Source organism: Gossypium hirsutum, chromosome D11 (assembly GCF_007990345.1).
Source record: "Gossypium hirsutum isolate 1008001.06 chromosome D11, Gossypium_hirsutum_v2.1, whole genome shotgun sequence".
Taxonomy (NCBI): domain Eukaryota; kingdom Viridiplantae; phylum Streptophyta; class Magnoliopsida; order Malvales; family Malvaceae; genus Gossypium; species Gossypium hirsutum.
Window position 1 is genome coordinate 69,395,491 of NC_053447.1, and position 18,313 is coordinate 69,413,803.

Genomic DNA, 18,313 nt, shown 5'->3' on the forward strand with positions numbered 1-18,313 from the left:
TAATTTTCTGACTTCGTGTTGCGCTTAAAACAATCGACAAATCAATTTCACTAAATAAAACCTTAGCATGAAAGGAAAAAAAAATTCCATCTAACTTATCAACCTAAGTTATTTTTAACTTAACCATTACATTAAATTACTGTTTTTTCTTCCTTAACCATCAAGCTAAAAACATTTTATTTTAGTGAAAATATTATTTATATTGTATGACAAAAGTGTTTAGATTCAATTCCTAACAAATTCATCAACTATCTCGATTATAAGAAATCGAGCTACTAAATTGAAAATGGCATACAATAATAACCTTCTATCTTACAAAGTTATAATGTGAAATTAAGGCAACACTCATTAAGTTGTAAGCCGCTCGATGTCATTAAAATTTTGAATTTGAGTTTTATGGATGAACAAAATAGCGTTAGGAGAACTTTATCATCCATTTAGGTGTTTGATATGTCTTAAATTCGTATTCAATTGCAGTCTAACGTGGGATCGAGTCCAATTTGATCAGACCTATTTGTGAATCAATTTGAATTGAGCCCGTGGAAGGTGTTTATACTCATTTCTTGACTCAGGTTTAGTCTAATGCAAAAGGCAAATCTGAAGAGCACAGACAACCCATAGAAAAAAAAAGAGTTTCAATTCAGTCTTATTATAAATAGAGAAATTATAAGTTAATATATATAGTAAAATTATACTTTGGCCCCTCAAAATGAAAGATTTTCAATTCAATTATCTTATAAATAAAGATATTATAAATTAATATATGGAAAAATTGCACTCCAACCTCCTAAAAATGATTCTTTTTGTTTAATCCCTTAAAAAATGATGAAATTGTAAACTAATAAATAATAAATTTATATTTTAATTCATGAAAAATTATAATTAAATTCTAACCCCGCTAAAAGTAATTCTAGATTCTCGCTCCTAACGTAAAACAAAAAAATTGAACTTCTTGCCCAAATTCAACTCTAATTAATTAAGGAAAATTCAACTCTAATTTCACAACCTAAGGTACTAATAAGTGTTCTTAATAGAGATTAAAATATAAGGTAAACTACTCAATTGGTCATCTAATTTTTAGAGCTCTTTTATTTTGGTCGTTAAAAAAATCATTACAATTTCGTCACCCAACTTTTAGGATATTTTTATTTTAGCCACCCAAGTGTTAAATCATCAGTGGTGGCTGACTGTACACGTCAAATCAGGTTTGCATCATATTTATACTTTTATTTTGGTTATCGGATAAATTTTATATTTTTAAAGTTCTTATCCGAATAAAAAATTTACACATTAAAGTGAAAAAGCAATAGAAACTAAGACAATGCCTTTAAAAATTTTGTTATATTGTTCCGATGCACTTGTTTAGTTTGAGTTGCCTTTGGAGGTAATAGGTAAATGGATTTGACTATTTGGGTTAAAAAACTTATTTTAAATATATAATAAATATAATTATTATTTTAAAAATTTAGCAAACATATAAATTCGGGTTAGACTAGAGCTGTAGACTCAAATAAATTTTATTATATCAATTTAATCATACATTTGAGTAAAATTTTATTTTTAATATATTTTTAAATACATTCAAAATAAATCTCAATAAAAACATGTACACATTTCATTTGAATCTAGACATCCTATTAGTTTCTTGTTGATTCTAGTAGCCACGTTAGTGTCTATTAACGATCTGATCAATTAACGACAGTTCCTATTAACAGAACAGTCTAAAATTTTGTATCATTGAAGCTCATTTGGGTATATATATATATTCTTGAGGGCTTTTAAAACATTTTTACAAAAAAAAAACAATAAAAAAATTCAAATATAAAAAAGTATGATTTTGATTTTAGTGTATATTGTACTAAGTTTGAGATTAAATCTCTACTTTAATTCGGTATAATTTGATCATCTATCTCTACAACATTTTCAATAAGTCCAAATTGATAATATTGTCAATTGCAGTCGTCAAAGTGATGATGTTGATTTTTTTTTATATATAAATCGACCACACAATTACGGTCACATAAAAATCCAAACAACAAAATTCAACCAATAAGAATATTGCATATTTGTTGAATAACAACTTTATTTTCTATTCAAATTTACTAATAATATTATAAAAGTAAAGAATCGAACTGAGACAAATTAAAAAGGTTTAAGTGCTTGGGAGATTCTTGTTTTATAGGGATTTGATCAAATTAGTCCCTCAATTATTAAATGGATCAATCGAGTCACTATACTATTAAAAAGAATCAAACAAGTACAAATTGTAACAGAGTTAAAGTTTTCTATATAAAAAATGACTTGAAAATTATTATTTTTAATTACAGTTTAATTCCCAACAAAAGGTTTCATTTATAAAACTATAAAACTTTAAAAACATTAACCATGTTAAACATAAAATGACATGTTTTAAACAATAAATATTAAACCTGTTCCAATTTGATATTATTTGATTCTTTTTAATAGTATATGGACCAAATTGATCCATTTAATAGTGAAGGGATTAATTTTATTAGGTCCCTATAATAGAGGGATCTCTCAAGTACATCCACCCAAATTAAAAGGATTAAATTCAAAAGTTCAACATAGTAGAGGGACTAAAACTAAATTTGCACCAAAAAATATTTATTTTATTTAAAAAAAAGAAATTCCACAAATTGATGTCCCATGTTTTAAAGTTTATCTTTTAAAAAATAAAAACAAAAATAAAAAAATAAAAAAGCAGACATTTGAAGAGATAGAGATACTTGATTCCCTTCTTTTTTTTTTCTCCTTTCATCGTCAAAAACCCTACACATAATTTCTCATTGTCTTTAACTGTAAAAATTAAAAATTAAATTAAAAATTAAAAAAAATCCCAAAAAATATATAATTCATAAAAACAAGCACAAAGACGAGCTTTGTTTGTGTCCCCCTCCCCTAGAAATTAGAAAAAAAATGTGCAAAAATTCAGCGGTGAAGTGAAAAAGGGTTAAAAAAATGGGAGCATCATCAATGGCCAAGGCAAAAGCAAATCACCATGGAAATGGAGTATAAGAGCAAATGGTGAAGAAATGAACTATGGGTAAAACTGAAGAAGAGCAGAGATTAAGTTTAAACGTGAGTAGTGAAGTATCTGTGGTAGAATCGAGCTCTACAATTTCAACCAGATTCGTTGTTTGTGGATCTAAGAACACTCTCTTTGGTCTTCGATGCTTCTTCGTTTTGTTGTTTTCTCTTGCAATCTTCCTTTCGGCTTTGTTTTGGTTACCCCCTTTTCTTCATTCTTCAGATCACTCTGATCTGGATCTTGATTCTAGGTTCAAAGGTAATTTTTCTATTTTTTCTTGATTTAATTGTATGTATATGCATGTATGTATGTATGGATCTGGGATTTTTGTTTTTAGTTATTGTTCTTAATTTTTTTTTAGCTGAGAATGTATGAATGAGAAAATTTTAGATTTTATTTATCGACTTGGGTTTTATTTATTTTTTTGAAAAAAAAAATTTTAAAAACTTCCATTAATGGAAACTGGGTTTAAGAGTGTTAAATATTAGTTATATGGAGTGTTTGCTAAAGGAGTAAAAGGGAAAGATTATGAACATTTTTAAATGATGGATTCTTTTACCACAGATGTCATCAATCAATAAAATAAGATAAAATTTCCATAAAAGATAAATAAATTTGGTAACTCCTTATATATATATATATTTGGATAGATTATTATTATTTTTATTTCATTTGATGCATTAAGGCTGTATAGAATATGATAATAAAGCTTCATTGGAAATGAAGTTATTTAAAATTACATTTAAAAAGTTTTGTCAATGTGTCATTATCTGGTTCATTGACCCTTTATAGAATTACATCCTTAGTGCATCAAAAATAGAAAATAAATCCATGTGATTTAGTAATTCATATTTTAATTTTCCTATAATTTAGAGTAAAATTGGACCATGGAAATGAAAGGATATCCACCAAGGTATCTCCATGGTTGTTTTACGGTCCATGAAGAATAATCTTTTCGGGGTTGAGTTAGCCTTTAATGCTTCATTTAGTGGTTTCCCCTTAGCATTTTCGGTTCTTGACACATGAGTGATGAGCACAATCGATATTTTTGAACACATTTGGTTAGTTACTGCAGTTTTTTTTATTTCATAGTTCTGCTTATCTGCTATATACATATATATACATGTTTGTGTATACCATTGAATTTGTTAAACATTTCATAGATCATTAGCATTGGATGTTATGTCACGTACGTTGTATATGAATATGTGTTGTCGGTGTTGGTTTCAGAATTATATTTGATGTATCAACTTGGTTATTGATCTCTGCATTCATATAACCATTGTTGTTGTTTATACGGTTTTCTGACTGAATTGTTCAACATTTCATAGATCAATTACTATTGGATGTTATGTCACGTATATTGCATATAAGTACCTGTAATCGGTATTGGTTTGAGAATTATTTTTGATGTATCAACTTGGTTATTAATCTCTGCATTCATATAATAATTGTTGTAGTTATTTATATATGGTTTTCTGATCGAAGCTGGTCCGTAGGATTGGCAATTTGGTATTTGCTGTGGGGTTGACCAATATTGAATTTATAATTATGGAAGTGATTTAACATTTGGTTATTTTATTGTCCAGATCATGATATAGTAGCAAGTTTTAAAGTTGAGAAGCCGGTTTCTTTTCTGGGAGACAATATCTTGCAGCTTGAAAATGACATTTTTGATGAGATAGACTTTCGTACGAGCAAAGTATAATATTTGATCCTTTTTTGTCATGATGTATGTACTTTGTATTACATTTTTGCCTAAATTGTGATTTACTTCTTTGAACCAGGTGGTTATCTTATCTCTCGAACCTTTAACTGAATCGAACGTAACAAAGGTTGTGTTCGGGGTTGATCCTGATGCAAGGTATTCGAAGATATCTCCAACTTCTCTAAGTTTGATAAAGTCGTCGTTTGAGTATTTGGTTATACACCAAGCATCTTTGAGCTTGACTAAATCCTTGTTCGGGGATTCATACTTCTTCGAGGTGTTAAAATTCCCGGGAGGGATTACTGTGATTCCCCCGCAAAGCGCTTTTCTTCTGCAGAAAGTGCAAATCCATTTCAACTTTACCTTGAACTTCTCTATTTATCAAATACAATTATATTTTGATGAATTAAGGAGCCAGCTCAAGTCTGGATTGCATTTAGCCCCAAACGAGGTTAGGCAATCTGTCTTTTTTTATTGATTATGCTTTGTTATTTTTTGTTTTTTCGTTTTTGTATGTACCATTTGTAAGAGAGTTTATTGGCTTTAGCGTCTCTTATGCTGAATCTGATGCGATTTACTTGGCGAGTTTCAGAACTTGTATATCATCTTATCGAATTCTAAAGGCTCCACTGCTGCTCCCCCCATTATCGTTCAGTCAAAAGTTCTGCTTGCTGTAGGGAATTCTCCATCAACGCCAAGATTAAAGCAACTAGCTCAAACCATCACGGGTTCTCATTCGAAAAACCTTGGCCTAAACCACACTGTATTTGGTAAAGTTAAGCAAGTTCGCCTTTCTTCCATTTTGCAACATTCTCTTCACGGAGGTGACAGCAGTTCAAACTCACCTGCTCCTTCACCTCATCCTGTCCACAGTAATCATCATCACCACCACCACCACCACCATCACCACCACCATCACCATCATCACCATAGTGCTGATCTAGCTCCTGCAGTTGCACCCACTACATCAACCGAGCAAGGTGCTGCACCTGCACCTGAAGCTCATTCACCTACCCCTGAAACAGTTTCACCCGCATCTCAAAGGCATAACAAGGCAAACCCTCCTGGTTCCCAACATGGGAATAAAAGGATCAAGGGGAAGCCTCGAGAGGGACCTAATTTAGCCCCTGTTGCCACACCCAAAGTTTCCCCTCATCATTCGGCGGTCCCACCAAATGTACACCCATCAGCACTGGCACCCAAACCTAAACACAGACCAATTACCTACTTAGCTCCCACATCCAGTCCGCTGCCAAATGTAGCGTTTGCTCATGCCAAGCCTCCATCAAAGAGTGAACCAAATAAAGAGGATCCTGATAGGATACCTTCAGTTTCACCATCAGCATCGGCACCTTTCTGTGAGTAAATGACGTTTTCTGAATAATTAAACATATCATCACACGCCAAACCGAATTTTATGATCATAAATTACCTGGACTATTCGTTTCATACAAATGGAGTCTAAAGATGATTTTCTTGTGCAGTGATTTTAGTCATATTTAGAAATTTAAGAATCATTATAGCGGTTGATCAGTTTAATTCATATATTTATCCATGCTCAGCTCTTTGGTAAAAGTACTATGGAGGCCCTTATACTAGAAGCCGATTGCATTTTGTCCCTTCTACTAAGAAAATAGAAAATTAGTCCTTATAGGTTAGATTAAAGAGCAAACTAGTTCTATTAAAAATTCTAGCCATTTTTACTGTTAAAAACTGGTCTATGTACATTAGCATGAGGTACATGTAACAGTAGAAATAGATGAAATTTTTAATAGAAAAGACTAGTTTTCTCTTTAATCTAACTTTACATAGTAAAGAGGGTAAAAAGCCATTTGACTCCTAGTACAGGGGCCTTCATGGTACGAATACCCAGCTCTTCTCATGTTGAACATCGAATGTACTTCTAGATGCTTAATAATCATTATACTGGTCATTGTAACAGATCCATGCTCTAAATTATCTTCTTGCATCAGTTTGTATCGCTAGGGATTATGCTTGGGATCCGATATAATGGACTCGTGCACGTATGCTAATACCATACTCCCTCTGCATTCTGCAGGTCTTCCAACTATGCGATGGCTGCTATCTTTCCTATTAGCTATTATTACTTTACATTTATAACAACAGGGTATATCAACCTATTCTCTAGTTACAACCACTTCAAAACTGTATAATCCAAGAGTTTTGCGGACGAGAGCGAGAGCAATGCCGAAGGGTGTTGGTCTCGTGTTTCGAGTGGGGGGGATATATGCTGTTTTCTGTGCTGTAAATATGTTGATTAACACGGCAACCATTTTCAGGTCAAAAGTCACAATGGTGGCAGGGCCTATAGATTATGTGATTGCTGCTGTTTTGTTGTATTCTCTTTTGTTGAAATCAATAGAGGGATAAAACCAAATCTATGTGCATTACTCTCCTCTTCCTTCTAATAGCATTTTTTTAGTAATCTGCAATGTTGGGTTAATTTTAGTATTATTTAAAGAGAGTTTGGCTAGGTGGATTAAATAAGGATATAGTTAAAATATCACTTTTATAGCCCCTAATAAATGTAATCTTTATACTTGAATTTCGGGTAATTTACCAATAAAAGCCGTTTTTTTCAAATTTTACCGAAATGGGCCGATTTTTTTAATTATTTACCGGAATGGACTATTTTTCGCGAACTTGCGTCCACGTCAGCGCGCTGTCAGGGTACGTGTCAAGACATCGTGTCCATGTCAGCGCGATTTGCTTACGTGGACACAAATCGCGCCTACGAGGACGCGATTTGTTGACGTAGATGAACAGTTTATGTTTTTAAGCTTGGAAAACTTTGAAAGGCCATAACTTTTCGCTCGGTTGTCCGATTGAGACGATTTTTTTTTATTTCGAATAACTTTTTGAGATCTACGTGCTGACGCAGTTTTCGTCGAAAAAAATCTTTTTTTGCCCCTAAATTTTGATTTTTTCGGTTTAAAATTGAATTTTGAAACATTCAAATCATTATTTTCCTTATTTATTTGAAGTAAACACCGGATCTTTTTTTACCGAATTGTCTTATATCATCCTGTTATAGGTATAAGTCAGCTCATTTCACTTTTGAGAAGTTCCCTAAAATTTTCCATTTTATTCAATTTAGTCCCTAAAACCTAAATAGTCATATTTTCAAAATCTAAGCTTCGTTTTTCAATTCAAATTCAAATTCATCCTTCCATAACATTCAAATATTCTTAAATACAAAAATTTCATGCTAATTTTGAAATAATTACACTTTAGTCCCTATACTCGTAACTAACAAATTATACTTTACAAATTAGTCCCTATTCATCTCTAAGCAGTTTGTCAGCGCGTAGATCTCGAAAAGTTATTCGAAATAAAAAAAATCGTCTCAATCGGACAACCGAGCCAAAAGTTATGGCCTTTCAAAGTTTTTCAAGCTAAAAAACATAAACTGTTCATGCCACGTCAGCAAATCGCGTCCTCTAGGGCGCGATTTCCGTCCACGTCAACAAGTCGCGCTGATGTGGACGCGATTTCCTGGCGCTTACCCTGACATCAAGCTGACGTGGACGAGATTTCGCGGAAAATGGACCATTCCGGTAAATAATTAAATAGTTGGCCCATTTTGGTAAATTTTGAAAAAAAATGGCTTTTATTGGTAAATTACCCTTGAATTTCTACAATAAATTGGTCCTATGTTTTTTTTTAATAATATTTAGTTCAAATAGTTAATATTGTTGATTATTTTGATAAAATTTTTTTATGTGAAATGTTTAAATAAAATACTACTAAAAAAATTATTTGGGCATCATGAGTTGGAATAAGTCCATTTTTAAAATTCACATCAATTACCAAAATTATTATCAGTGTTAATTATTTGAACTAACTAATGATATTATTTTCTCTTTTTTTATTCATTATAAGATAATGGTAAAGTTACAGTTTCGATTTCTCTATTATGCTCACAATTGATAATTAGTCTTTATATTTTAATTTTACATAACGTGGTCCTTTGCTTTTACAATTGCATTAATTAGTCCAAATAATTTACGTATAGTTATCTTATTATTTTACTATCGTATCCTTTGAATGTTTGACAAGTGTTTAAGAATAAAAAATATTATTTGTAGTCGAAAGGTTAAAAGACGATTTTTTTCAACTATTTATAAACGTCTTGGCAAAAAAAAAAACTTTGAACATGGCAAAGTGGCATGACATTGTATTTTTTTCCATAGATCATATAACAATTAGACCTGTCCATGGGCCAGGCGGCCCGACCCGGCCCGACGGTCCGCCCGAAATATGGGAGGGTTCGAGTAAAAATATAGGCTCGAAATATGGGCTTGGGCAAAAAAACGAGGCCCGTTTAAAAAACGGGCCGGGCTCGGGCTCAACTTTTTTGACCCGAGCCCGGCCCGGCCCGGCCCGAATATAATAAATATATATTTTTTATTTTTTAATTTTAAAATACTTTAAAAATATTTTTATTTTTATTTTTTATTTTTAAAATATTTTTTTGTATTTATTAAAAATCGGGCCGGGCTGGGCCTGGCCGGGCTCGGGCTTATTATTTTTTCCCGGGTCGGGCCTGGGCAAAATTTTAGGCTCATATTTTGGGCCGGGGCCGGGCCTAAGAGTCGGGCCAAAATTTTTTCCGGGCCCGGCCCATGGACAGGTCTAATAACAATTGTCAAGTTCCAATTTTGGTCCCTGTACCACTACTCAAATTTAATATTTAATCTTCATACTTTAACTTTTTGGCATTATTTAGTTCCTCAACTTTTTCAAATATCAATGATTAGCCCAGATGCTTTATTTAGATTAAAATGATGATGTAATTTTTAAGAGTCGTTAACACTACTAAAAATTTCTATTAAATTCACCTCCATTGCAATGTTTTTTTTTGTTACATGGTTATTATGTGAGTATTTTTTTAAGGAAATTTTAAAATGTCACTCTGGCGAATTTAATAGTGTTAATAATTGAAGTTGAATTTTTAAATTCGAAAAGCAGAGGAACTAAATTCTTAAAAATAAAAGTATGAAGATTAAATTCTAATTGCACAAAGAGTATAATGACTTGAAGTATATTTTAACTTTTTCAAAATTTATTCTATAATTTGGTTAAAAAAACAATTAATCTAACACGAACCTTGATAAAAATTCATACTAATTATTTTATAAAAATATAATATAATATAATTTAAATTATTCAAGTCAATAATTATAATGGTGATTTTATTCAAATTGTTGATATACCATTTTTCTAATTAAATTTATTTAAATATGGTATTTTTTTGGACAAAGTATAAAAATATCATTAAATTAAATTAAATTATTTTATTTTAGTTATTTAACTATTATTTTTTCGATTTAAATGATCAAAATAAAACGTAATCAATAATTTAATAAATATTTTTATATTTTTTTTTCAAGCGGGTTCGTGTCAATGGTTAGCTTAAAACTAAAAAGCCAAATAAACATAATTTTCTCTTATATTTTCTTATTTATTTAAAAAAATGGTTTTTAAGTGAAAGAAATATATAAATCCATACATGAGATTAAGTTTTTGGAATAGATAGCAACTTTTAGGCTTTTCTTAAAGTAACCCAAAATTTTTAATTAATTGCGAAAGTGATCCAATTTGAAAATTATGGACGTAAATGATTTGATTTATATAGTGTTTGCCGGTGCTGCCTAACACACCGGTGGCACTAGCCTCCCATCATCGGCTAATGATTGCATTTGAAAAAAAAATTTAGTGGTGCCGCTTGATAAATTGGCGGCACCAGACTGAAATATGATAATATAAAACACTCAAAGACTTGATGAAGCGATTACCCCTTTTAGATTGGCTGAAAAAAGGTGTTGCGGCACCAAATTAAATGCTTTTCAACTTTTGGTCTGTTTGCATATTAGGTCTGTCCCCTTTTGAAATTAAATTTAAATAGGCTTTAAAAAATATAAGAATAACATAAATAAACCTTTCTCATTTTTAAAATAATAATAAACTTAAAAAAAATATAAAATTATTATTTAAATTTCCCAAATATACCCCTCAAAAAATTTCCCTCAATTTTGTATATTTAAAGATTAAATTTTGTTATTTGTCCCTTTACTTTGCAAAAATTATAGATTTAGTTTTTATAATTTAATTTGATAAAATTTAGTCATTGTACCTTTTGAGTTAGTCAAATTTAATATTTTTCAATATTTGAAATTTTAGCCTTGACCCTAGATTGTAGCAATTAAAATATGTTTGGTTAAATTCAATTAATAGTCATGTACTATACGTACAGTTGTAGATTTGGTCTATATTTTTCAATCGGAACATTATAAGTCCCTATACATTTTAAAATTTAAAATTTTAGTTTTGACGTAAATGACCGTCGTTAATCCATTAATTGGATTTTTAGTGAGTGATGTGTAGAAATAATAAGTTGACATAGCATTAAACGTATGATAATATGTTTGGTGCATCAAATTTTGGAAATAATAAAACTTAATGATTTTAAAAAATATCGTTCGGGGGAGACTAAACTTTTAAAATTTGAAAAGTAAAGGGACTAAAAAGCCAAATTAAAATATAGAGATTAAATCCACAACTTTTTCAAAGTACAGGGACTAGTAGAGGTATTTAACCTATATTCAATAGTCATATATATAAATGGGCCCGACCCGGTCTTTTCCACTTATAAAAACCCGACTCGCACCCGCCCACCTGATCATAATATTTCTGAAATTAAAAACTCGAAAAGGGTCGGGTTTGTATTCGCCGTCTCTAAAACAGGCACACGGAGGCAACGGTTGCAGCAACTATTATCTCTGTCAGACATAACAGCAAACACCTGGGGTGCAAAAATATGGAAGACCATTTTCACAATGAAAATCCAGTACCTCATGTCCTTCTCCACGAACAAGTACCTGTCTCTCCTCCCCCTTTCTCTTTCTATCTTTTAATTCTCCTTTTTTTTTTCAAGTATTATGCTAATCTCTATATCATTTGCTAATGTTGGTGTTGCTAGGAAATCGCCACCCAGAAAATTATCCAGGCTCAGAGCCAGAGGTATTTGGTTTGGGATTCCCATTTTTTTTCTCTGTTTTTATCAATCTTTTGATTAAGCTAATTGATTTTCAGAGAGGCAGCTGCCGGACCTCCGTGCAAGGATGGTACGGACCTTTTCTCGGAACGGCCTGATCCCAATGCTTTGAAAGTGAGTAATTTCATTTGCTTTCGTGTTTGTGCTCTTTTTTTGATTATCTGTACAATCCTCTTTAGTCATAGTATTTCATTGTTTTTTGGGTAATATGTATGTTCATACAGGAGCATCTTCTGAAAATGGCTTCAGAGCATCGTGCCGAACTAGCTTCTAAGCGTGGCAAGCCTAACCCTCCTGAACAAGGTCATATTTCATAATAACCCTTTTTTCATTTTCTTCAAGTTCATGTGATTGTGTGCTTGAAGATAGAATTTTACTGCCCTACCAGCTAAAAGAGGAGTTTTTTTTTTTCACCAAATGAAAGAAAATTATTGGGGAAAAAAAGCGACCCTTTGTTTGTATTGAAGTTGGAAGGTTTAGGACCATGTGCTTTTTGGGTGTTCAGTAGAACATGTGGAAAAAATGTTCTTGATTTGCTTCAGTTTGATTAATAAATTACTTTGTTTATCTACTTTTTCATTTTGAAAGAAGGAAAAGAAATTGCTGATTGAGGTTTATTTTCTACTTTGGATTTAGGTAACATAGACATTGGAAATGGGTATGGTGTACCAGGTGGAGGTTCTTATAGCTATGGCACTCCAGGTTCTAATATTGCTACACCAAGTTAGATTTACCATGAATGGACTCTCAAGATGTTGCTTGATTATTTGCAAAACCAAGTTGATATCTTTTTTTACATAAAAAAAGGAGCTAGTTGGGATTTCACGTCTTCTGATGTTTCAGGAAATTTGGGACATGTAAATAATGATACAAGTGAGAAAAATTCTGAGGCTGCATCTAAGGACTTGCCTGAGTACCTTAAGCAAAAGTTGAAAGCTAGGGGAATTCTAAAAGCTGGTTTAACAAAACATGACCTATCAAGAACCGATAAGGCAAGTTTATTTTTTTCATCCTTATGTCCCATTGTCCCTCATTTTTTATTCTGTCCTTGTTTAATCATCATAGGTTGTGTTGAAATAAAAAGCACAGCTTCAGGACTTCATTATTTGATCTTTTCTGGAAATTTACCTATTCTAATTTGCCGATATTCTTTTCTGAAACTTTCTATGACCTTAATATATAGACTAAATATGAGCACCATTTAGTTGCTAATAACTATGCAACAACTTGCTTTTTCATTTTGGATTTCAGAATTTGGAGACTGATGCACCTCAGCTTATGGAAACTGCGAAGTTGCCTCCTGGATGGGTGTGTATCAATGGCCAGCTTTGTGCTTTTGGATTTAATTTGGTTTCTGTATGTTTTAATGCTTATTGGAATCTTTGTTTTTAAAAATTTAGATGGACCAAGGTTTAAGTCCTTAACATGTGATTAGACATTGAGTTTATGGTTGCTTCAGTTTTATGTGGTTGTTCTATTAAATCTTTATGATGTCAAGTTTAAGAGGCTTGAAACCTTTATTGGAATTGACGGGAAAAGAATATATATTTATTTGTAGGGTGGAGTAATAAGCTTCTATATTGAACTTGTATATGGGTTAACATGATTCTTTATTTCTCGCCTTAAAAATATCAAATTCTTAAACTTTCTCTAGATAAGGATATCATAACAGTATGCAACTTAACTTTTCAATCAGTTCATATCTTCACTATCCCATCAACTAAGTTTTATCTTGTTCTGGTTGAACTAGAAGAATTGGAAATGTAAGAGCTGCTAGAATATGAACCCATAGGGGAAGTGAATTCAACTACATCAAAATGATGGAAACTTTCAAAAATTAAAGATGTTTGTTTTGGGAATTTGTTGGAATTGGCAAAAAAATTTCAGGTTTTACTTTTGGGTCAATAAAATAGTTTGTACAGAATGGAAGGAAAATAAGGAAAGGGTACCATTCAGTTTTTTGTGCTACAATGTTTAAGCTTTTTTATTGTAATTATTAGGGGTTTGGAATCGTACATCTTGAACTCCAAACATATGAAGAATGCTACTTCTTTGCTAGAATTCTTTTCATGTGAGCTTTCTGCAATCCGAATTAATTCTAGGTTTCCTTTATTTTTGGTGTTCTATTTACAAATGGGTGTAACCTTATGCCAGAGACAGAAAAGGGAAAACTGAAAACTTTCTTACCTGGATGTCAATTTTTTTATCTTATTTCTAGAAGATGTTTTTTCCTGCTTTCTGTTGTGACTCTGTTGACTTCTATTAGTTCCTCTATAGGTGGAAGCAAAAGATCCCTCCACTGGTGTTTCATATTATTATAATGAAAGTAAAGGAAAGAGTCAGTGGGAAAGACCCGTAGAAACATCTTCGAGTACTCATTTCCCATTCGCTACAAGACATGTGGAAGATTGGGTGGAAGCAGTAGATGAAACAACAGGTATGCTGTATAAAGAAATTTGTATGATTTGTCTCATTTTGTTTTTATCACAATTTTTATTTTCTTTTTGAATGAATCATACAGATTATGAATTTGGAAATACATGAAACTAACTATAGGAAAATGACGTCATATCTTTTGGGGTAAAGCTGCAGATGTTAGAAAGAATGAAGTCTCACATTGTATTTGGAAATATTGTTTCTATATTTTTTATTATTTCTATTGGAGCTGAAAGTTTTTGTTGACCAAAAATCTGAAAGGCTCTAACAATTAAAAGGGTAAGGTTGCTAATGCAGATGGAATTTTAGCACATCATATTATTCAAAAGATGCTTAAAAGATGGATTACTAAGTTGATTGGTTTTAGATGTAGAAACATCTAACTGTGTGTGCATGCATGCATCTTTTGACTCAGACAGAACTAAGGGTTTCTTTTTTCCATTTTTCTTTTGTAAATAAATAGGGCGCAAATATTATTACAATACAAAGACCAATATATCTCAATGGGAGTGCCCTGATGTATTAAAGCCGTTTGCATCACAGCATCCTGGAAGCAGGGTTTCTGAAAATACTGTTAATGAGAATTCGACTGTGTGGTCATCAAACTTGGACAAATGCTTTGGTTGTGGAGGTTGGGGAGTTAGCCTGGTGCAAGCTTGGGGTTACTGCAATCATTGCACACGGTATGTAATGTCTCCATACACAGATTTTGCTTTATTATTATGGTGAATAGGCATGTTTTACCATCATTTTTAATGGTTCTAAAAGCAGAACATATTGACCTATTGACGTTAATTCACATGCTAAATTTTTCCTTAAAATTTGTAAGATCATCAAGATATTTTATATTCTATCGTTGTGGTATTAAAGGATGGATCAAGTTTAAGTTGTTATTGTAGCATAAAATTATTTTATTAACATATTAAAGAACATAATTCCCGGATGATTGAATTGTGTGTGTTCTTGTTAAAAAAAGAAGAAACCATATATGTTAAAGTTCATAAAATGACATGAAAATTTGTGGGTTGCATGCCAAGGTGCCACTGGTTCATTGAGTTCTTTTTTATTTATTTTTATTTATCATAATATGGTTTATGGAAAATGTGATGACAAATGGGTGCATTTAAGATGCTGTAAGGAAACTCTTTCTTTTCTCCATTTTTTGATCTTGCCAGATCAGGAAATGAATAAATGACATGGAGAACATGTAAAATTTTCATATCAACATAATGTGTTCTTTTTTTAAAAAGGATATTGAGACTTGTGAACATAGAATGTTCTTAACTTGGAGTGCTCTTAACTTCATCTCAAAGAGTAGTGCACATACAACTTGTATCTACATACGAGCTTACATTTGTTTATCTATACTTATCTATATCTATACTATTTATTATTAAGTGCCTGACTGAGTTTGGTGTCACTTGACTTGGTGACACCAACTCAGTATTGAAGTACATAAAAACCAGACTAGAATATACAATACATTAGTTTCCTTAATTATATTAAAGTTATATTAGCAATTTAACTTTTCATTTAAATAACATTAGTTTCCTTCCACTCCTATTTTTTCTCCCATTTTCACTCCTTTATACCAAGTTGTTTCACTCTTTTCATTATTTTAAATATCTTATTTCTTCATTATTTTTTTCTTTTTTAATATGTACTTTATTTTCACTCACTCCGTGAGTGAATGTAGGACTAGATTTTCATTATTATTCTGCATTTAGGAAAGCAAATTGAAACTGACAGTAGTGACAACTTGTATGGAACGCAGAGTTCTCAATCTGCCACAGGCCCAGAGTTTGCCAACGACTTTGGGTTACCAGCAGCATAATAGCGATGAGAATAAGGCTTCTAAGCCAAGGTACATACTCTAACTTTGCGCTTCTAGTTAATTTAACTGACTCTAATTTGTTTATATCTGCGACTACTGTGTGATTATGAGGGTCATCTGCCCATGCACGTATTTCTCTTTAGAATTCGTGTGTTGTCTAGGTTTTGGAAAAAAAATTGGTCCAGTATCAAGTTCTAGCATTTTGTGGAAACCTAAAACCTGTTATAGTAGTACTAGTAATTTCATAGTGAGACTTTATATAAATATGGAATTTTCAATTGTCAAGAACATAAAGACTGATTTACACATTGGTATAACGGTGCTACGGTGTTGGCCTTTGCAGATCCGGAGGGAGACCGCCCTCAGGAAAAGGAAACAGAAAAGACTTCGGGAAAAGGAAGCATTCCTACAACGATGATGATGAGCTGGACCCAATGGATCCAAGCTCATACTCCGATGCTCCTCGTGGTGGTTGGTATGTTGCCATTAATAGCTTTCCTATTGTCATGCCATCATGTTTAATACTAAGTCTGCAAACTCGAAAGAGGGCACCCTTTAAAGTCTACTGATATCATCTGACATTGGCTTTTTACAGGATTGTTGGGCTGAAAGGAGTACAGCCACGAGCAGCTGATACCACCGCCTCGGTACAATATTCTTCTTCGAACTCAAGCTATATATATTTGGTTAAAATATGCCATAAGTCCCTGTACTTCTAAAAAATTTGGAATTTAGTTCTTCTACTTTTATTTTTAGGAATTTAGTCCCTCTACTTTTTATATTTCAAAATTTAACAAAAAAATATGACGTAATGAACTTGAATTTAATAAAAAAGAATTAACTGTCTTAATGGTTGGACTTGAATTTTGAAATATGAAAAGTACAGGGACTTATGGCATGTTTTAACCTATATATTTCTATATAATAAGAATTATATTACATTCATTGCCCCTTCTGTCTTGTGAAAGACCTCACGTTTCAACTGCTGCTTGTTTCTGTGAACTTTAGGGTCCTCTGTTTCAACAACGTCCATATCCATCACCTGGAGCCGTATTACGGAAGAACGCAGAAATAGCTTCACAAACAAAGAAATCAAGCTCACATTGGACACCCGTATCAAAGAAAGGGGATGGGAGTGATGGCCTTGGTGATGCAGACTAATATTATGACTACAAAAATGGAGCAAATTTCATCCTTACTATGCTCGTTTTATCCCGGTGATCAAAGTGAATTTCGATGTAGTCTCAGCTGTTTATACACACGGTGAAGATTCAAATCTTGCCAGTTTCAGCAGTCTTGCACATGCATTCAGCTATTTCTCCCATGATGCAAGGCATCAAAAAGATGATTTGATTATTTAGCTACTAAAAATCTATGAACTGTACATTCACTTGTATTGTATGGTAATTTAGGGTTGAACTTGGTCCCAGTACTTTTAGCAGGTCATGGTCATCAAATAGTTCAGTAGGGGCCATAGCATAGATGATTTGAGAGAATAGGGATGTACAGAAAATTTGACCTAAAAATTTCTTGCTGCTATTGTCGGATGATGGTTCACAAAGTTAAAAGAGTAGTTGGTTTCCTTTTAATGTGGAAATTTGAGGGGATTTTATCTTGCATTTGGATCGGTTGGATTTATATATATAGTTATTTAAGTTGGGCTTTAAGTATGAGTTTTAAATTTTATATATGATAAAATTGTAAACATAAATCAATATAAGATTTTTTTTTCATATTCTATATTTAATTTTAATGTGTCATAAATCATAAATACAAATAAAAACATTATAAATTCAAAAACAAGTTAAGCCGAATTTAGAACTTAGACTTTGATTATTAAAAAGTTCGAAGTTGTGTTTTTTTTTTTGTATATATTACATATAGAAGAAGAGAGTTGAAACCATTGCTTTTTTGTGCTGTTAATGAATCAAATATTTATTCAAATACATTTTTCGGGCATTATTATTTTGTTCATATCTTTTAATACCGAGAGATTCTTTTGATCTAGACAAACAATTTGATCATTATACCTGTATTCATATATGTTTTTTTTATATGATTTTAAAAAGATAATCATTAATATTAGTGTAAATTTATTTCAATACTATAATGCTTAATATAATTAAGCACAATTATATTTTAGCAATGGCGCAACTTCATAAAAATGGCGTATGTACTCTTAACCACAAACATGTTGCTCACTTCTGA

At 31.8% G+C, this 18,313-nt stretch overlaps 2 protein-coding genes across 2 annotated transcripts; both read left to right on the forward strand.

The window, feature by feature from the left end:
• Nucleotides 1-2,736: 2,736 nt before the first annotated feature.
• Nucleotides 2,737-7,168, forward strand: LOC121223511 (uncharacterized). Its single transcript, XM_041105080.1, has 5 exons — nucleotides 2,737-3,307; nucleotides 4,639-4,751; nucleotides 4,837-5,208; nucleotides 5,350-6,115; nucleotides 6,817-7,168. The coding sequence occupies exons 1-5, from the start codon at nucleotides 3,061-3,063 to the stop codon at nucleotides 6,876-6,878; spliced, it is 1,560 nt and encodes a 519-aa protein (XP_040961014.1). The 5' UTR covers nucleotides 2,737-3,060; the 3' UTR covers nucleotides 6,879-7,168.
• A 4,257-nt stretch (nucleotides 7,169-11,425) lies between these two features.
• On the forward strand, nucleotides 11,426-17,694 carry LOC107925934 (uncharacterized). The gene is made up of 13 exons (XM_016856692.2): nucleotides 11,426-11,655; nucleotides 11,761-11,801; nucleotides 11,874-11,949; nucleotides 12,060-12,138; nucleotides 12,472-12,537; nucleotides 12,679-12,827; nucleotides 13,087-13,143; nucleotides 14,113-14,272; nucleotides 14,735-14,954; nucleotides 16,046-16,135; nucleotides 16,449-16,580; nucleotides 16,701-16,752; nucleotides 17,114-17,694. Exons 1-13 carry the CDS (start codon nucleotides 11,599-11,601, stop codon nucleotides 17,264-17,266), a joined length of 1,332 nt encoding a protein of 443 aa, XP_016712181.2. The 5' UTR covers nucleotides 11,426-11,598; the 3' UTR covers nucleotides 17,267-17,694.
• Nucleotides 17,695-18,313: the final 619 nt, after the last annotated feature.

Coding starts and splice junctions, on each gene's coding strand:
- LOC107925934 (XM_016856692.2), top strand. CDS start 11,599: ATGGAAGACCATTTTCACAATGAAAATCCAGTACCTCATGTCCTTCTC. Junction 12,538..12,678: donor TTATAGCTATGGCACTCCAG/GTTCTAATATTG, acceptor CTGATGTTTCAG/GAAATTTGGGACATGTAAAT. Junction 12,828..13,086: donor ACCTATCAAGAACCGATAAG/GCAAGTTTATTT, acceptor TTTGGATTTCAG/AATTTGGAGACTGATGCACC.
- LOC121223511 (XM_041105080.1), top strand. CDS start 3,061: ATGGGTAAAACTGAAGAAGAGCAGAGATTAAGTTTAAACGTGAGTAGT. Junction 5,209..5,349: donor TGCATTTAGCCCCAAACGAG/GTTAGGCAATCT, acceptor GGCGAGTTTCAG/AACTTGTATATCATCTTATC. Junction 6,116..6,816: donor ATCAGCATCGGCACCTTTCT/GTGAGTAAATGA, acceptor TGCATTCTGCAG/GTCTTCCAACTATGCGATGG.